General features: G+C 38.5%; 1 protein-coding gene across 1 annotated transcript in view; it reads right to left on the minus strand.

The window, feature by feature from the left end:
• LOC577442 (neuronal acetylcholine receptor subunit alpha-10) overlaps positions 1–21,202 on the minus strand; it is a 74,144-nt gene that overhangs the window by 23,645 nt on the left and 29,297 nt on the right. Inside the window, 1 exon segment of the mRNA XM_003726215.3 lies at positions 2,806–2,915. Coding sequence (XP_003726263.3) covers positions 2,806–2,915 — 110 coding nt within the window.

Raw genomic sequence — 21,202 nt, forward strand, 5'->3', positions numbered from 1 at the left:
AGCGGGGTTAAAAACTAGTGGCGAACTAGTAAGAATGGGTTTGGACGTATTGGTAACGAGGTACAACTAGTTAATAAAGGGTTTAAACTGACTACGGACTGGCTTGGACTGCCTGGAAATGGCAAATTTACCTGATCTGAACTTGATATGAACTGACTGTGGACGGGGTACAGACGAGATGAACGTATTAGATCGAACTAGGATCGTATTACAGACATTTTTGTACACATTCTACCCCGACCACAACTCGTTTTATGATTTTCTAGGACGCTTCCAGAACGTAGTGAGAACTAGTTTGATGTGATGGGGGCTTTAATAACACCACGGAGGTGGATTTTTCGATTTTGGTTTTGCGTCATGTTTGCCGGTAGTTGCTATGCAACAACGAAACATCTGATTGTGAGAAAAATCAACGAATTTTTGCTTGCAGTTTAAATACAGCTATTTTTGCATGCTCTAAAGCATTTTTGGGGGTATTTTGAAAGCATTTTAAAGATAAAATTTTGCTATTATAAGGGTCACTTACATGTATATTGATTTAGTCCAAAAAAATTAACAACTGTTTTAACTGATATAAAAGTGAGCGGGTGTTGGCCTAATCCCCATCACCGGGATATACGCCTGTGATTTTAAAATTTGGTCGCGTATGATTGTTACAGTGGGATTTTTCCCTTTAATGACTGGAATATGTAGAAAGTAGATAAAGTATAAGCCTTGTGTCTGTAATCCTTGATATCCTTATCATTTTCTCGATCGTTCTTTAGTCCGTCTATGATTTGGAGGAAGATGAATCAATTGATCGGAACCTATTATGGTTTTAAAGGCGGTCGGGTAATTATTGTGAAATTCATATGAAATGTTAAATATATATCTTCATGTTGTAAAAACATACTAATAAACATCTTTAAATTTGACAATTCAAAACCGGAACCAGGAAAAATGCATACGACACATATTGAAGAAAGAAAGTACGCAAGGCCAAGGAAAAAAAGGTCACCTCTACATTATATCTTTGTTGAATGTTGACCTCAATAAACTTGGAATTGTCCTTTTTACTTCCACACAAGACATGATTATGCCTCCTACCTGGACGCGATATAAGCAATCTGTTTAAATGATTGGATTCAATGTGTAGCCCCTAGCTAACTCTCACCCGATGCTATACAGTGTGTAATGAATAGCGATGGGCGGTGAAGCATGGAACAAGGATTTACAATTATTATGGATCATGTTTGGTAAGTTTAGTTTAACCGATTGATGTTTAGTGATTATAGGCGTCTTTTATAACTTTAAAACAAACTGTGCTTATATACCCTACGTTACTACATTCAGAGATATGTGAGCTTATATAGAGCACGAAGGCAGAAAAGAAGGTCACAGAGTGGTAGAGGCATATTAAATCGCCTGGAAATTTAATCCTGGCGCAACACCTAAACATGGGTGTAAGATTCATCTCTAACTTGAGCGACGTAGGATGCATCTAATATCTATTCGTTTCAACCTAATATCTACATCTGACACACTTTTTTTCTAGGACACCCTGTACGACACACCGCATTCGTATAATCCTCAAAGCAATGTCAATCGAAACGAAATATGTTTTAATCCTATTCACAAGCTTCTGTCATTGTGCCCAGGGCGCTACTCCTCGTCACTGATAATGCCAAAGGTTAACCCCATAAAAGGGTAGACTGATATTGGTATATACCCGAGCAAACGCATTTCACATGATGAAGATCTGCTAGCCCATCATGATTCGGTAGAAGAAGATGTGGTCGTACTACTTGTGGTTTAGGAAGGTCGACGTATCATCACGCATGGTTTGTACACGCGCTTATTTTTGGTACATCCCCTTCTCCTCGAAACTTAAAAATAAATTCCTGTTTGTACTGTTTTCAAATGATTAAATTTGGAGGGGTGTATCTGTTACCCCTTCTTCCTGAATATGAGATTAAATCTACTTTGTATCTTCGGTTTTCGATTAACTCAGTAATGGAACGAGCTTTGTGTGAATATATATTATATTCACAAGGTATTTGTTTAAAGCAACATTTTCACGTTCCGCAATTTTCACTGGTTCTTGAATAACTGTTTAAAAGAATGGGTTTTTTCTTTTTCTAATCATGAAATTATTTAGAGCCCCATCTTGCAATCACATTCTGTCAACATCTGTTCTCTACATTGACTTGCTCAAAACCCCTGCGGCTTTCCTAGAAAACATACTTTGAATACATAATCTTCATTACCAGCATTGGCTCGTTGAACCCTATCCAAACATGCATAATTCTGATTGAGAACGAAAAGCACGAATGCATTGGATAGTTATTCTTTTTCTCCTATATGCTAAATTACTTTTGCAATTAAATTTCTGTTACGAAAAAAATTGTACAACTATATTTTTACTTTATTATATAAATTAATCATTCTTTCAAGATATTTAGTGGCCTGACATCAATGTTTATACTAGAGATGTGTAATCAATTGTTTAAATTTACATGATGTTACTAAAATCATGGCATATATCAGTTGATATTAATATCATAACACAACTACAGAGTAAAGAAAATGGCACGTTGGTGCATCGCTTTTGTGATAATCGTAATATTTGTTTTTCTTGAATTATTTCTGTTTTTAGTTTAGAGACATGCAATTTCAAGATACAAATAGCAAAGTGAGCAGGGAAACCCATGAACTAAGTTCCAGTTAGGTAAGATGCAATGCAAGAAGACAATAATCATAGATGGTGAAGAAATATTCCCCCGTGAAAACAGCACAAGTGTGAGGGTGCCAAGAGCAAGAGCTTACCTTTGGTAAAGTGCAATGTCGGGTAACCACAGATCTGATGGGCGGAGAGCGAGAAGCTCTATACCATCATAGTCATCCGGATTCCAGGTGATAAACTCGTCTCTCCAGCTCTATAAAGGATGAGGATGGATTGAGAGAACAAAATGAGAGATGAATATATATATATATATATATATATATATATATATATATATATACACACAAATTAAGATGTTGCCTGAAACGATATTTAGGAAGAGAGGGTCTTGAGAAGGATTGTAGACACGGAGGAGGATGAAAGAAAATATAAGGTGCTTGCGTTAAACATAGGTTTAGGGAGGGGGGTAGGAAGCAAGGAGACAGAAAGAAGAAAATGTGCCAGAGACCAACAGTGGTACATGAAGGCAGTCGAGCGTGAAGTACATACCATAGAGGGGTACAAATACAATGTACAAATACAATTTATAAGAAAAGCGGAGGAAAAATATTTAAATAATGGCAAGCTATGAAGCCATTAGGCTATGGAAAGCATAAAACTAAAATGTAATCCTATGCAAAATAAAGAAAATGATTTGAACACAAAAAAAGAAAGAAACGAAAACCATTATAGATTAGCTACCCCTGAAACAACAGTACTAACGATTTCTAAACCACTCTAAGATACCAGATATTACATTATGTTCATGTGATCTACATTTCATATGGCAGACTTCTCAGAATTTGCAGATGTACTTTACTGACGCACGAATGTCCCATTGCAAACACGGGAAAAGTTCAACATGAGAAATACATGAAAGGTTACCATGAAAGAATGAATGTCGCTAGAGGTTGCTGGTGCAATCCATGTTTACAACTCAGTGCATATTTACATGGCGTAATGAAATGTATTTTTAGAGACATGCACTGATCAATTTCTTTAATGACAACGTAATTGCCAATAAATCAATCTACACGATGAATGTAAATATAGATTCATATGAACCTACACAACCAACAGAACTGCAGAAATTAAACCATTTATCAAATTTCATTTGACTTTTATCCACACAGGACATTGATAATCAACAAAGTTCTGAGTTCTACTAATGATACTCTAAGCGGTTGTACTTATATTTATAGACTCAACTACACCACAACAGACTTAGAAAAGAACACACTGCGACAAATCAAAGTATATCTCAAACTGGAAGTTCAGTTACCAAAGATACCGCGTTGATTTAATCACATAAACATTTCAGGAGACATGATGCGATACATGTAGACCACAATGCAAGTTTTTGTTTAGTTTTTGTTTTAGAAAGCGATGAGAGCACCAGGACATGGTTTTCTTTTAACGCAGCAAACTTCACATCTAAATAAGATCTTAAGGGTAAAAAAAGGGGTTCCATCGTGATGATCAGAAACCGGCTTTAGATACACATGTAATGGATACTCATTTGTATCATGATCGAAATCATGTAGGACATTGATACTAAGAACTTTACCGTGCTAATTTCAAAAATATGTTACTTGAGACAATGTTACTCGCAACAGTCATTATCCGCTTCTCCCCTGCAGACGCAGTGGTAAGTACATCCCTGGAGTAATATTGATACTGAAAAATTACCGTGCTACCTTTAAAATATGTTACTTAAGACACTCGCAACAGTCATAATATGTTTCATATGCGACATATCCGATGCGCCCCTGCAAACGCGGTGGTGATAAGTACATCCCTGGAGTAAAACTCAAAAGGAAAGTTCAATTGCCGTATTCCGATAGTGAGATAACTCTTATTTGTAATCCATACTCCGGACTCCCCTGGCAAGGCATCTACACATGGTGGGAGAAAGTACATAAATGCAGTATAAATAAAAACTGGCATACTGGCATGCAAGGCGAAAGCTGGACAAAACCCTTGATCAAAGAACAGGTGGACAAAATACCCCTTGGAAGAGGACCTCAGGGACGAGAAACCCTAGGACAATTTTCCCCCAGACAACGATCCCGGACACTTATCCTCTAAAATATTCACAAAAAGACACCTACAAAACTTCTTCGATGACAATAGAGGGGTATAGATATCCGGTGTAATAGTCTAAATAAGATCTAAATAATAAAATTGCTGCAGCCGAATAGTTTAAATCTCATTACAAAAATGTTTAGGCTTCTTAATCACGTTTATAAGGCATCAACCATAATCCCGAATTCACAATAAGACAAAAGCTATGTTGATAAACAAAACGAAGAAAATATTGAAAATTCAATTGAGTCAATCAAACTTCTGCTTTATAGTTTCATGATGAGCATGGGTTCCTGGAAATCCTATGAATGTTTTTATTTTGACAGGATGCAATTAGCCCAAGGACAGGGATATTAAAAAAGATTGTCTATCCAATCTATCCACCCAACCCAATATCTCTCTTTCCTCTCTCTCTCTCTCTCTCTCTCTCTCTCTCTCTCTCTCTCTCTCTCTCTCTCTCTCTCTCTGTCTCTCTCTCTCTCTCTCTCCCTCTGTCTCTCCCTCTGTCTCTCTCTGTCTCTCCTCCTCCAAACGGTAAATTTAAGATCGTTAAAAAGGTAAATTTCAGAACGTTAAAAAGGTAAATTTAAGAACGTTAATCAGTTCTTATGCAACACTTTGACATACCCCTCAGAAGATCTCATTCTTGGTACGCCCCCATTTGTTATTGACAAAGGCCGATGATGTGTAAACCCTACCGTGTTCTGGTCATCCTGGATCCCCTGTGACTGTATTCCTGCTAAAACCGTATAGGCAGAGCCTAAAATCAACTCGCACCCTACATCTAATCTGCCATCGAGTGGGCTAAAAGTGTTTGCAATTGTGTTCCTTGCGGGCTCAATGCATACAGTCATTACGTGACATACCTGGATTGAACTTGGACGAGCCTGTCTTTACCTTACGTTAATCGCTACGCGTGGGACCATTATTAGACAGCGCAAAGTGGTACATCTACTTACCCAGAATCCCCCAGTATTGTGGAAGTGTGTTATGCAGTGAAAAGAGAACTATATTTGTAATAATGGTCGTATTGTCGGTTGATGTATTCAGGGTATTCATAGGGATTGTGTATTTTCTTTTTACACAAGATTCTTTAAAAATACATTGAAATACTCATGTAATAACGCCTGGGCATCTTATTCTAGATCTTGTTTTTAATCCTTTCAATTTTCCATAATTTTTCTGCTCCATTGTAGGTTGTTTTTATCTTCAAAGCTTTTAATGAGACCAAATCAAAACAAAAGACAATATGTTTGGCCTACATATTCCATTCCAATCAACAATAACGAAGGAAATTTTCCTAAGAAACCCTTCTTCATGACAGAATGCCGACATCACATTCAATTCCGTCTTGAAAGATTCTATTTATATGAACAGATATCCGAACTTCAATAATCTAGGCATAGAATTGACGGATTGGAAAATAAATATTCGTCTGAATATAAACATATGTCTCAAAATGCAGCTCCTGCAAGTTATGTTATGTATTCCAGCTATCCAACATCAAACTTTCTCCCAATATGTCAAAAATCTTCATCTTTTTTGTTATCACTACCATGTCTTCTAAATCGACTCTGTGATGATCACGATTGTTTTTATACAATCTTTATGAATGAAACTCTCTAAGATTTCTTTGTTTACAATTCATGTGATCGCTGTTTATTTTACACACTAAAACTTAAACTTTCTCTCTGTCTTGGCATAATATTTCCACCTCGAAACGAATCTCTTTTCACTCATTACGCACGTGATAGTATCCGTGTGTCTTAGAAATCGTTGTTTGTTTTCATCGGATTTGTATATATCTTTCTCAAACAGAAACTGAGATTTAGATGATGATGGAAGTATATCTATGAGTGATCATAATCTAAGCTCAGATTGAAATACAAGACTTACGAGGCTTACGGAAGTTAGTGGCTTCAATGTCCCCAGTGTCACCACATAAAAGCGTTGAGTGCTCGGTGCATGCAGGTATTCAGGTATGTGGCGACGCTTGCTTCATTTATGAAACGGTTTTGCTCATTTTTAGTTTAGAGGTGCGAAAGTGATCGAAAGGAGGCATTAATGTTGCTTGGATAAGAAATAATAGATAAGCAATCATGATGCGAAGTGATGCAGTTATAAAGAAAATGAGAGGGGTGCCATAGTACACGTCTATGTCTTTTGAAAATCTTTCTGATTTGGTTCATTTCCTTAGTACTTGAACAATAGCGGATATATTCACATAAAACGAAATGCTGACGAATCCTCCTGAGAAATTTGTAGGCAATTTAAATGTTTGAATAGGTACGTTAGCACCAAAATGAGAGGGTGAAGTAAAATATGATGGATAAGGAGATGAAGAAAGATGAATTTGAAGATAAAAGGACTAAATGAGATAAAGAAAGGAGAGAGAGAGAGGGGATATTACTTGAGAGATGGAGAGAGAGAAATACAGAGATAGAGATAGGAAGAAAGATAAACATAGAGAAAGAAATCTAGGGAGAGAAAAGAGGTGGACGAAAGAGAGAAAAATAGTTAAAGAAATAGATAAATAGAGATACAGAAAGACAGACAAACAGACAGACAGAAAGAGAGAAACACATGGGGGCGAGAGAGAGAGAGAGAGAGAGAGAGAGAGAGAGAGAGAGAGAGAGAAATAGCGAAAGAGAGAGAGAGAAGGAGAGAGAGAGAGAGAGAGAGAGAGAGAGAGAGAGAGTTAGAGAGGGACAGAGACAGACAGACAGACAGAGGCAGATACAAGGAGAACGGGATGGGGGGAGGCAAGAGACTTGGGTCGCAGAGACTGGTCGGGACCAGAAGCAGCTGCATAATTATCTCTGTTATGACTAGGCACTTCGCTGACGTCATCGCAAAGACCGATCGGTCGCCATGTATACCTTGTAAAGATGAAACTTATCTTCATACCTGCTTGTCTAATGGCCCAGTCACACCAACGAGACCGATACCAGACCGAAAACGGCCCCAACAAACAAAACTCATTGCATCGAGTGGCAAAGAGTAGATCTTTTTAGAATCTGGGTGGTGTCGGTTTGGCGGTGTGACTGTGGCTTATGACTAGGCACTTCGAGTGACGTCATCTCAAAGAGCGATCGGTCGTCATGTATACATTGTAAAGATGAATCTTATCTTCATACCAATGACCCAGTCACACCAACGAGACCGATACCAGACCGACAACGGCCCCAACAAACAAAAATCCATTGCATTACACCGAGTGGCCAAGAGTCGATCTTTTTAGAATCTGGATAGAGTTGGTTTGGCGGTGTGACTGTGGTCTAAAGCCTTTCTTGTTTCCCATCCTGAGAATAAGATCGAGAACTGATTGATAAACCTTACACTCGAATATTTAGACAAGACTTTGAAAATATGAAAAACTGATTGTGGTCGGACAATGCATTACGCTTGTATCCGGAAATATTCTAATAATTCGGCAGAATAAACAAAACGGTCTCCATAGTTTGTTATAGGCTACACCAAATGGTAAGACACCGGTCAAGCTAGGAGATTTTACATTTTGGGACAGGATTTGATGTTAAATTATGTCAGGGTACACCATTTAGAGCACATACAAGCTTGTGTCTTCTTAGCCCAACATGTATGATACTAAGATTTTTGGACGAATAGATTTAAACACTGAATCAACGTTTGTGATCGTTGCTGGGTGGGAGGGGGTTTTGGGCGGGGTGTATATTTGTATATGAATCTTTCTCCATTTGTAGTATTTCGTTCTATTGGCCTATAGAAGACATCCAGAAAAGCCGAAATGGCAAAAGTATTATTGTAAGAAGATAACTGAAATTTAACTTTAATCCTGAGCTAAATATGATTTTTTTTTTAAATTAAAACTAATATTCCACATGATATTTGATGATATAGGATCGTTGCGATAATAGTTGATTTTTTTCAATAAATTAATATTTATTTATTTTTGTTTTGTTTTAAAATGGGGACATTATTACAATTGTTCTCTTCGAGTGTACTGTCTAACAGTCCAATGGACCAGTTCTACCATCCCCTTCGTAATTATAACAAATAAAGTGTGTTTATGGTCTGGAATGTATTAACTAATGTTCACTAACGTGTGTTTTTTTACTCCGTGGCGACACGGAGCCGATACCCTCCTCGCCCCCAGGCTTATTCAATTCATGTGGTAGATCTTCGACCCACGACGATAATAAGAGTGCTCTTTCACGCAATGTTTTAATACTGTTGTTTTTTGGTGGAGAGTGGATCGATTTTCTGTCTTGTCTTCAACAGCGGGTTACTAAGGGGGAGATCAACGCACGATGGTTGAAGAAAACAAGTGGTAACCAAATTCTCGCAATGCACCTATATCACGTATCTCTCAGTCCAGGGGCGTTGGCGTATCCATAAATTGATGAACGCGGGGGGGGGGGGGGGGGTGGGATCGGTCTCTAACTGACTTGTCATAGGCAAAATCGCATGCTGTTTGGGTGTAGCCCAATCCGCCTTATACTGAATTAGCTTTAGTTCCAGCGATATCAAGTGATACCTATATTGTGATTTTGCTAATTCACCACTTATTTATACATATCTAAAGCATGCGTAGAAATGGTTAATTCTCGAATGGTAAGTGAGATACTGCTCCATGTTTTCGAAGCAGCCTCTGTAAAACTTTTCCGGTAGATTTGGGAATAATGAGTACATATTTGTTAGTTTTTGAGCGAAGTTTACGAGCTGGTGTGTACATTTGGAGGGTGTCATTGAAATTCAGGTGCCATCATTATGATTATGGAAATTGATGACGTATAGAAGCACACCTTAAACCAGTTAATCACTACAAATTGATTCGATGATCCACTTATTAGCAATTATTTGGGGGCATGCTTTCGATTAAAAGAGGGTTTATTTCTTCAATTCATTGCATATAATCGTCCTTGTTTTCACGAAGTGACGGTAGTGAGGAAAATCGTCACGCAAAGTGAATGCAATTTTTTTCACTACCGTCACTTCGTGAAAACAGCGACGAATATTGCGGGCCTAGGAAGTATCCAGTATAATTCGTTAAAAGCAAGTGACTTTTTAATATCATTCCCGGTAATGTACAAGGAGTTAAGACACGATGTTTGTGCTCTATAGGGTATGTGCCCTTATGCAATCAGACTCCCACGCCGTGCGTTCCAAGATTGTCTCTATATATAAAGGTTACTTTCGTTCTGCATATAACAATTATTATAGTTTATTTCAGATTTAGAAATCTGATAATAATTGTCCCAATTATCATGGTTATAAAAAGAAAGGGCAATTGACCAATCTTGTGGAATTATGAATCTAGAAAAACTGGATGTTCATTTCTCCACGAAATTTCTTTAATTAAACCTGCTTTTACTGTTAATTTTAAAGTCCATTTTCAATGTTTATGCCCAACAGTTTTTCAGCATTTCGCGGCAAACATGTATTCTTCGCACTCTTTATTAAAACGACAAATATATGGGTTTTCTTTCAGTAGGTTTGTTTGTGTAACTCACAGCTTGCTAACGAGCGTAATTGGCATCCATGTTTGTTCTGGAAAGAGAAACTAAAAAATAACTCATTTATTACACCCATCGCAAATCCTATGAAGGCCATGTGTTATGCTGATGAGAATTCGAAGCATGGGCACATTTAGGTGTGCAGTGTGGGTATTATATCTTCCAAATCACACGAATAACATTTAAGAAATGTGTCATTTTCTTCATGATGTTAATGATGATGATGATGATGATGATGATGATGATGATGAAGATGAAATAAAGCACTACATGCGGAAACATGTATGACATATCTTACAGATCGTTGAGCTCTTACAGCTGCATATCTCATATATAAGTAACATTTTCAATAACGATAACAGCACCTCTCACAATTAAACAGATAGAGAAACTCAGCACCGCTTGAATGTTGCCATAAATGTATATTATGGGAAATGACTGAATCCTGATGATACATCTTTCGAATACGATCTTTAAGAAACCTGTACGACAACGCTTCGAGCTATTTGCCGATTATGTTGTCATACTGAATGCCAGACACATTTGCCGGAACTTATAGTTTACCAGCTCTAACATGACATGTGTTACTTCTATTGTAATCTTCATTAAAGGTTTGGTAATACATCTCTCGCACCACGAACACCTGTTTCTCATCAAGTTCGGGCAGCGCCCTCTTCGTATTCTTTTTCAAACTCAGTGAAATAAATCACCTTATTCCACATAACATATAATAATGATGTTGGAAGTTTTATATCGTCGTTGGACAATGTTTGGTTCCTAGCGGAATTCGTTTTCTAAATCAACGACAAGAGTTGATAATAACAGTGATAAATCAACTAGTACGATTGATTGTTGCTCAGCTATATAATGCGGCAGAAACGCCCAAAAGGTGAAGAAGAAAAAAGATTTTGATTGTAAATTACCTTGGCAAATTAATTTCGCCTTGCGGTGATAATTTTGAGAAACATTGATACAACGGAAAATTGTCATTTATAGTCTCAGTGAGAAATTCACTTATTTGCCATAACATTAAAAAAAAAGGGATAACGTGTTGTGCCAAGAGAGAGAGAGAGAGAGAGAGAGAGAGAGAGGGGGGGGGGGAACCGGGGGGGGGGGAGGGGGGGGGGGTCTCCACTGTTGACCTCTTGTTAATATTTTTATACAGATAAGACATTTTTCTAGACTGTATCATTGAGGAGGGAACTCATGACAGTCACTACGTTTAAGAACAAGATTTAGACGAATATTGAATGCTCCAAATTGTGTTAAATTTCAGTTAAATAGTCAGTCAATTAGCCCATGCTGATTGAATGAAGGATGTATCATGTATTAACATGAAAGTAATTACTTCTGTATTAAAGCAGTGCCCTGTATTACAAATATAGAGATATTCATTGAACAAACAGTAAGACACAATCTATGATCTGCTATGCCTTCCTCTTCAATGTCACAAAGGTCTTACTGAAAACTCCTGGTTGACTTCCAGTAGCAAAAAAAAGCAAAAATATAAATTGATTATTGATTATTGTGTTGGAAATACAAAGTAATTGTGTATAATGAGGCTTCGGAGCCGGCACCCTAACTACCCCTCCCCCCCCCCCCCCCCCCACTCCCGAAGGGAAAAAAATCTTGTCGAATATCACAATCAATTTATTACACATGTAGACATGCAATGGCATACAAATTTTGACTAAGATCTTTTTCCCCCTATAAATTGTATTTTTTAGTTTACACTTAGAATGCAGTCACTGCCACTCTACAGTGACACAATGATTTTTTTTCTTTGTAAGAATAAAATGAAAAAATGGATTAAAGAATATTTGCAACCAACTTTCCCTTTAAAAGTCGATATCCTTGACACATTCAAGGTCAATTATATCGCTCTGGTCTTCGCAATCATGTGGAATTAACCTTTGTTATGAGTTAACCAGTTAATAATCTCGACAAACTGCATAACGCCGTGGTTCATGTTTAAGATGAATTAAAAGAATGTAAACGCTAATGTAGGATAAAGACGGGCCGTAGTGACAGCTCCACTGTCAGTAATGGTGACAGCAGTCGAATGCTAACTTACACCAATCCACTTCAATTATTTATCCCATCCATCCAAATGAAAGCCAATTTGAGAAATCGCCGCGTCGTGATTTTTTGACGATCTCGAGTATTGTAACTTAAATTATTAAGAGCGATATCTGATGAGTTCCGCTCAATCATTCTGGCCAGTAGAGATGATTTTTTTTTTCTCGCTTGAGACAATGCATGTAATGGGAAATTTTTGATGAGGAGAAAAGAATGCCCGAGTTGCCCTGATTTCTTGAAGATGGCACATCAGCTGATTGAAACTGGATGACATTTACAGCCAAGTTTGATAATATATCATAACATTTGGAATGAAAATATTCATTCTATCCAGATTGAATGATACAGAGCAAGGAGAACATTCTGTTTCAACCTTTGAGATACAGATAGGCAGGTTAATTTGTTAATGTATCACAACGTTTGGAATGAAAATATTCATTCTATCCATTTCAAATTAAGTTATACAGAGCATTGAAAACATTCCGTTTCGATCTTAGTCATACAAATAGGCAGGTTCAGACCTCCTTTTCAGACATTGGGAGTACCTGCCTACACCCCCCCCCCCCCCCCTTCTCCACTGAGAGAGCCTATGCATGGATATTAGGAATTCCCTGAAGAAAAGTAACAACATTCAATGGAAAAAAATAAGAATGTTAAGGAAAAAGATCGTCCCTCTCCTTTATGAAATTTCTGGAGCCACCCCAGGTTTATGCCGCAGTAGGAGCAGGCATAGTAACCTTTTTCAATCAACCATCTTTGTATTGAGTATCCAAAATATTGAGTCAATACGACTTAATTCATTTTCAATCAATAAAACCAAATATTGTGAGCAAAATTGTCACAATCTTATAGTCTAAAAAGATCTGATTAATTATATTTAGCTTCACATCAGACAAACTATCATCCTCTCATTGCCATTTCTCAATTATGCACCTGCATGGACTCCGAACCCTGAGATTGGAGGGGGTAACCTACCCCCTCCCATACCCTGACCCATACCCCATTGTGGAAAGAATTCTACACCGAATGCATTGTATACCTCAGATCGGTCTCTCAGTCCCATCTGCAAGTATGCAGGTAGGATGAAAGACCCAACCCACCTGGTTTAACCTTTCTATTCATGGCGACAAAGTGCAGTAACCAGGTTCGATCATGATGTTGATAGAGAAAGCTGAGGGCATTCGAGTTTCTAGAAGAGGAACAGGATTTTGCTCCTTGGGACTGCTTTGTATTGTATTTTGGTCTGCCATAGGCTTCTACTAGTACTACAGCCATGTTCTATGCTTGTTCATTATATTTGGGAAGACCATAACCCTTGTGACAAAGAGAAACTTATTCCATGATCATTTTCATAAATATACCTGCTAAACTACGTTATGTTGATATAAGATTCGAAAGTAGTTGGGATGGTGTTGTTTTTGCCCCTTTTGTCTATTTTCACTTTTGTTTCCTCATGAGTTGATATTTTGTTCTTAATATCATTCAATTCTTTAAATTCATGGAACTATTAAACATGCCATCATCGTTTTTAATTGTACTATATGATACATGAATGTTTCTTTGAATAACCCTTATAATGAACCCATGATTTTCTTTTATTTCATTAATCATTATCCCATTATTTCTACGATTCCCATGCAATGAACATATTAATCGCAGGTCGATGAATACGACCGTGCATCTATTTCTGCTTTCAATCTTCATTGAAAACCTGACATTATTTCATATTCGAATTGGTCGATGTTTGCGAAATAATTGCAATCATATCCATCGTCATCATCGTCGTCATCATCATCGCCTTGCTCTGTTGCTCATCTGTTTGATAAAGACGCCGAATGCGTCTCAGATCTGAATACGATGATTGCGATAACAAGACGCACGACGAAGCACGCGAAGGGTCGCAAACGAACCCGGGATCGATGAGTATCGAGCCTCGAGCGATATGTAGCAGGTGAAATGAGAGATTGCCAACGAAATATACCCTGCACAGTATCGATCCGAGACGAAGATACCGACATTCGATATCGTCACAAACCGGGGGGTTAACGTTCGCCTCAAATGAACCAATTACTCAGGAGTTGTATCGAGTAGGAAAAAGAATACACCCCCTCCCCTTTTTTGTAATCCCTATCTCGCTACATCCTCTCTCTTGGGTAAAAACAATAACAACATCGTTCTATGATACGGGATGGTCACGCAACTTTGACAGTGTCACATTCAATGGCGATCATATTTGCAACTTCTAAAAAGTTCCGACGTATGTTTACATCTTGAGTAAAGGTATCGTTTGCGTTTTTCCGCCGAATGATCGGACGTAAGTGGTCGGTCACTACATCGCAACACTCTAGGCCCTGAGGGTGTTCTGAGAGGTGTCGAGTTTGAAATGTACACTTTCAACACAGATTAAAGTGGCGAAAGGCCAGAGTGATATGATACAGAGATAAGGGGGTGGGAGTGGATAGCAAGAGAGAGGATGTAAGACGCAAACAGGCAGGGAGATTATAGAGAGGGAATGAACGCGGGAGAAGTAGAAAGAGAGGGTGAGCCAAAGAAAGTACTAGTGGTATAGGATCAGAAAAAGGGGGAGAGAGAGAGAAAAAAAAAGAGAGAAAAAAAAAAGGAGAGAAAAATACTCTTGGATGTAGAGGGAGGGATAATCAAGGGCAAGTAAGGAAAGAGAGAGCCAGCGAAAGAGAAGAGATAGAGGGTGAGAGGGGGTGGGTGGGAAAGAGATACATAGAGATGCATGGGAGAATAACCGAGAAGCATACCTTAGTCCTCCTCTTTCCTTCCCCAAAAAAGGTACATAGCACATGTAACATAAGGGCAACATCCGCATTTGTGACCGTAGTGCATTCCATGCGTAAACAAACATTAAAACCCATACTTTATTTCACATTTGACATTAAAACGTCATCACTTTAATTTGGGGGCACCTTCTAAGCTTCTAAACTCTAAGCTATCAACTCTGATGTCGTGATCAGGGGCATAGAAGTGAAAAGAGATTAAACATGATCCATCACACACAACAAACAGTTTCATATCTACTGTAGATGTTTAGTAAGAACAAGTTTTTACTCTTCCCTCTTATAAGAACTGCTATTGGAACATACCCCGGGGAAGAAACTGCGAAAGGAAATAATGTCGCTAGACGAATGAAAATTATCGCCTTCCTTTTAAAAATAAAATACTTCGGAAAAATGAGAAGTACAAGATAGTTTAACGAAATGTATCAACACCATTGTTCCTTTTCAACCCAGACCAAAAGTATAAGTCACATCGTCAACAAGACAAGTATCGTTAAACCCCTTGATAACTAGGTCAAGAAACCCGTCAGGTTTTAGGAGGCATCCAAGGTAAGCTTTCACTTCTAGCTCATGTTCGTAGATGATTCTAACATCATAATCGGATTGACATGCAACGGGTGCTTAACTTGAGGGGGGTATTCGAGGCTGGTTCAAGCCCGGGGGCTCCAGGTCAAGTGGTGTTTAGAAGGGGAGGGTAGAGGGAGCAAGATGTTTTGTTTAGCCCAGAATGACGTAATCAGACACATCGATCTGAATCGTTGATATTCGGCAATGCAGGGAGAAATGTTATCAATGATTTGTACAAAAGATAAAACAGTTAAAGCATTTGAGGAAGATGCTGAGCATCAATATAATGTAAATTATTTATTCCAAAAACATCTTCTTTCTGTATGGAATACTGTATGATAATCCTACTTTCTTCCTCTTAAAAGTTTCCACTATTAAAAGAAGGGGTGCAAGCATCCTCTTGCGATGTGTTAATTCTTGTTTTTAATGACCTTGCCTTTCATGACTTGATCATTAACGTCATTAAATTATTCGAGCCTACATGTTGGCAAGCATTTCCGGTGGTGCAGCGACTGGGGGGAACTTAAATATATGGATAAAAGAAACACTACTTTGAACTGAACGAAATGCTAAAGTATAAAAAAGACGACCAAAAGTATTGACCGAAGTGGTAGTAAGAATTAGTAGAGCAGCATTAGCTAGATGAAAGCTAGTCCTACTTATGGTTCTACAAACGACGATGATCATAATTGAATGTATTTGTGATACATTCATGATATAGGCACAATATAGCGAGAATACATTCAGAAATGAATGAATGTAATCATGCGGATGATGGTGTAGGGCAGGGGATTTGGAATACCAAGAGCGAAGTTGAAAGCAGAGGAGATGCGGGTCGTATCCAGGATCTGAAGTCAGTCCAGAGTAAAGTCCTCGCACCTCTGCGTCCGTAGTGGTGGACTTTAATTATAACTGGCTTGTTGAAACTAGATCGCTGGGGTTAATGTACCTCTTAATCCGGTACATCGTCTTTTTCAATTACTTTAACGAGACTGTGGGACGGAGACATGGTCGCGTGAAATTCAATTACTCTTCAGCTGTCGTAATAAGGGCCGTAGTCACCACCGTAGTCACCACCAATGTTGTGCTTTAATCCCGCCCAAGATTTCCTTCTCTATCCTTTTTCGATGTCGGCATGAAACTGATTCATATTGGCTACTGGCTCACCACTCAAATTTCTTTTATCGTGACTTTAATCAAAGGCAATGTAGATCGGTTGTTATACTCGGAGGTCTGTAACTGAATGCCCTAAAGATGGCTTGTTAAAGATTATGATGGGTTAAAATTCCTATCTGACGGGTGCAAAAGGGTCAAGGGGATGCAATCATGAAGCAAAAGTAGGTTCAAAGAAATATGAATATCATCTCAATGTTGTGTACAATAGGCTATTATTGTCTGGCCTGGTGTATTATTCTAGGGCGCTTTGTTACTGCACGATTTTTTTTGTTTACATCCGATTCGAATATGCATTGCATATAGATGGATTGAATGTAAATAGAAGTGAGATAACAAATCAGAGCGAAGGAATTGGGGGTTGAGGGGATGCAAGACAAGAGAGAGGGGAGGATAGAGGGTGTAGGGAAGAGTTGAGAAAGACCAAGACCGAGAGGAGAGAGGGAGATGGGGTAAGAGAGAGCAGGCGCGGATACCCCCCCCCCCTCCTTGAGCGGCAGGGGGGGGGGGCATCTCCAAAAAAGGGTAAAATAACGTTACAAAATGTAAAAATACACCTTTTTTTGCCTAGGGGGGGGTCCGGGCCAGGCCCCCCTGGATCCGCCACTGAGAGAGAGTGAAGGAGAAGAGAGGAGAGAGAGAAAGGGAGGGCAAGAGAGAGAGAGAGAGAGAGAGAAAGAGAGAGAAAGAGGGTGGTATCATACTTACACACTAAAAGCACACCAAGTCACACATTTAAAGCAAGAACAGTTATAAAACATAGGCATAAAAGCATAAACGTCACATCGCATAAATCATGTTGCTGTAAATCAAATGGAATGGTGCAATGGTGAGAACACAAATGCTCGAGGCCTGAGTCCAATGCTGTACATAAAACACAACGAGAGCAGTACTAGAGTGCGATCCAATTATACTTTGACTTGAGCAGTCGCCATGGCAAGGTCTTCCAATGTGTGAATGATTTTCTCAACCTTTAAAATGCCAAGCGTTATACGAGAGTCAAACTCAAATAACGTAAGAGTAAAATCACAAAAAGTAATAATTTTGTCTCAGCGAACTGTTTTATGGGATCAAACAAATTGATAATTCAATTTAGAAAAATTCCTAGAATTTAAGAGTTGTATTGAACGAGTTGATAAAATCTAATGATAAAAGTCTTCTAATATTTTACAATATTTCTAACTATTTATTTTAAAAAAAAATAGTTTGTTCTTAAATTCTAGGCTAGCATTAGATTTGCCCACCAAAATTTATCCAATTAAATGAATGTCAAATGATATGAATAAATTAAATCCATTAAATGGAAAACAAAGTATGAAGCATATTTATATGACATATACAAATCATTTCTTTTAATCAAATACCACAAACAAGCAGAACATTCTTCAAAGTTCCAGAGAAATTTTAAGTCATTGTGTTGTGATCGTTAGAATCTACGGCCGAACCATCTTTTTCTGTTCGATCTCTGACTGCCATACCAGAGGATGTATCCCAGATGTTTCCCCGGCCCAGCTGGTCCTGGCCAATATTAACTCGATTCTATATCAATATTTGTCGATTCCTTCCCGATTATTCGACACAATTTCCTCGTCCTACCGTCCGTGACGTTCGGCGGCCTGCCCCACTCACCTTCTCCTAATTTTTCAGCATGTGACATCAATAAATTATTCGGGAGTAGGTGGAGGTGTGCGCCGCAGAACAAATACCGGCGGCTCTCGGAGTTAATACCCCCAACATCCCCCACCACCACGACCCCTCCCCCTTTTAACTTACATCTTACCCTTCTCGTGCACCTCGGCTCCGAGATGTCAGTTGGCTTAAGGCTTGTTTCACACTGCTGCGATAAAAGTACGTCAACGATGCATGATCATAAATGAATTCATTTTTGCATTCAATATGCCAGGTCATTACCCTAAAATTCGATTGCAATAATCACAAGGTAATATCCAACGAATCAATTTCTGGATATGAAGAATCCATCTAACCAATCGCATTTATTAGTCACGGTAGTGTTAACGCACCCCAAGGCAAGACTTTACTTTCTTATTTGCATAGATGCACTTGCGTGCGACTTTGGCTTATAGTGGCGCTATAACCACAAGTCATGTCGACTGGCTGTATGTGACGAGGAATCTAAAATTGCGATTTGATGTAACATTGATCTTTTTCTCGCTGATGGCCCTAATAGTATTCTCATTTAGAAATTCTGATATCTTGCCCGTTCTGTTTCTCTAGGTGAGTGAGTTGAAGTTGCTGTATGATGTAAAGTATTCAATTCAATTACAAATTAACATTAATTTCTTCCATTTCTTTTTCCAAAGTTCCATTTATAAAGCGCAGCTACTATATGAATATTAAACAAATATACCATGCACTGAGAGGCTCTAGTTAAAATTATGGATCGAGGTGGCAGGAATAGCACTATTTTCTGTCGCCGAGGAATCTATAATTTCACTAGGGGCTTGAAATAGTGCATGATATATTTGTTTTATGTTTTCAAACCAACCTTCATAAAAAATAAAGATATTAATAATAATAACGTTTACTGTCACTGAAGTAGTGTAGAGTGCAGTGAGAGTAGCGCAGACGACGATACCGCAACCGCGACCGGGCCGACACCGATATCACATTGATCTTGATCGATCGCATATATATGACGTCATCCATGGTATAGTGCCATGGTATAGTGCACTATACCATGAATGACGTCACAGTAAAATCATAGCATTGTTATGTTTGGTCACATGATGCTATGTTGACCAATCACTGAACAGGATTTCATTAATCAAAAATATAAACTCCACTGCACGTAATATAAGGTAGCATATTTTTACCCCGGCAGTAGCTGATCTGCCATAATAAGGCGCTAAAGCATTCAGGAAATGTCTTCCTACCCGGTATCCATTTACTTAACCTGGGTGGAGAGTGATACACTAAGATTAATGTTTTACCAAAGGACATTAGTGTGGCGGCTGGACTCGAACCGCGAATCACGTGATCCACAGTCAGGTGACGTATCCGGTAAACCACGACACCTCTACAAAGTTATACATTTATTCATACATACTGACATAAGCAATTTAACATAGCAACATGAAAACGGCGTACTTCTTAGAGGCATGTATGATTTTGTTCGATACACCTTATAACAATACAATAAAGACAGTGAATTACAGTAAAAAGATACTTAGAGCATATTCATTGACATTTACCATGAAAGGCCCCAGAGGCGGCCCTCCGGGGGGGGGGGGGGCAGAGGGGGCACAGTGCCCCCCCCCCACTTTTTCAGATACCCCAAAAGTGCCCCTTTTATTTTGTAAGAAGTGCCCCTTTTATATAGGAAAGCTGCCCCTTTTACTTTGACAAGTGCCCTTATTACTTAGTAAAAGTGCTCCTTCCCCCTTTTCACCTCTGACGAGTGCCCTTTTTTATTTTTGACACGTGCCCCTTTTCCTTCGACATGTTTCCATTTTCCTTTGCAATAAGTGTCCATTTTCCATTCTCATAAATCTTGAAATTATCTTGAATAAGTGCCCTTTTTAATCTCTAGTAAGTGCCTCTTTTCAGGTACGAGAAGTGCCCCTTCACCTCTGATAATTGCCCTATTCAAAACTGAAAGGTGCTCCTTTTCTTTTCTAAAAGTGTCTCATTCCTTTCGATAATTGTCCCCTTTTCATGTAATCATTTAACGTGCCCCTTATTTAAGGCGACTAAGAGCAATTTCCCCCAAAGTTCGCTCGCTGCGCTCGCTCGCATTTAAAGATGATATAATTATGTTACTTATCAAAGGTCTTTTCAGTCTTCCATTATGAGAATGTGCTTATAACCCCATCACGATTGGCTTTTTTTCCTCTTTATAAGATGTAATTTTTCGCACTGCGACCTCACAGATGTTTAAAAAATTTCTCGCTCGCTTCGCTCGCTCGTAAATGCATATTCAGACATCACACCCAACTGTAAAGTATGATGCTTAAGCGATATCTTGTATGATGTATGAAGAGAAACAAATATTGAAATCATCCCTGATAATGTAATCACAATGTAGGGGTATATACCAATGTCTAAAAAATTGTATATTTTCGCTTTGAGATTTCCCACTGTAGGTGCCCTTTTTTCCAGAAAGTGCCCTTTTTTGTTGGTGCCCCCCCCCCACTTTGGAAGTCGCTCGGCCGCCCCTGAAAGGCCCTAGCCTAATGTTTTGTTATGATTTCTAATCTTCTTTTTCTTATATTTTCTGCTACTGATCAATAGAAATGCCTATAATCGTGATAATGTGTAGGAAAAGTTCATCTGTT

The sequence above is a fragment of the Strongylocentrotus purpuratus genome, unplaced genomic scaffold, assembly GCF_000002235.5.
Source record: "Strongylocentrotus purpuratus isolate Spur 01 unplaced genomic scaffold, Spur_5.0 spur5_scaffold_5, whole genome shotgun sequence".
In the NCBI taxonomy this organism is placed as follows: domain Eukaryota; kingdom Metazoa; phylum Echinodermata; class Echinoidea; order Camarodonta; family Strongylocentrotidae; genus Strongylocentrotus; species Strongylocentrotus purpuratus.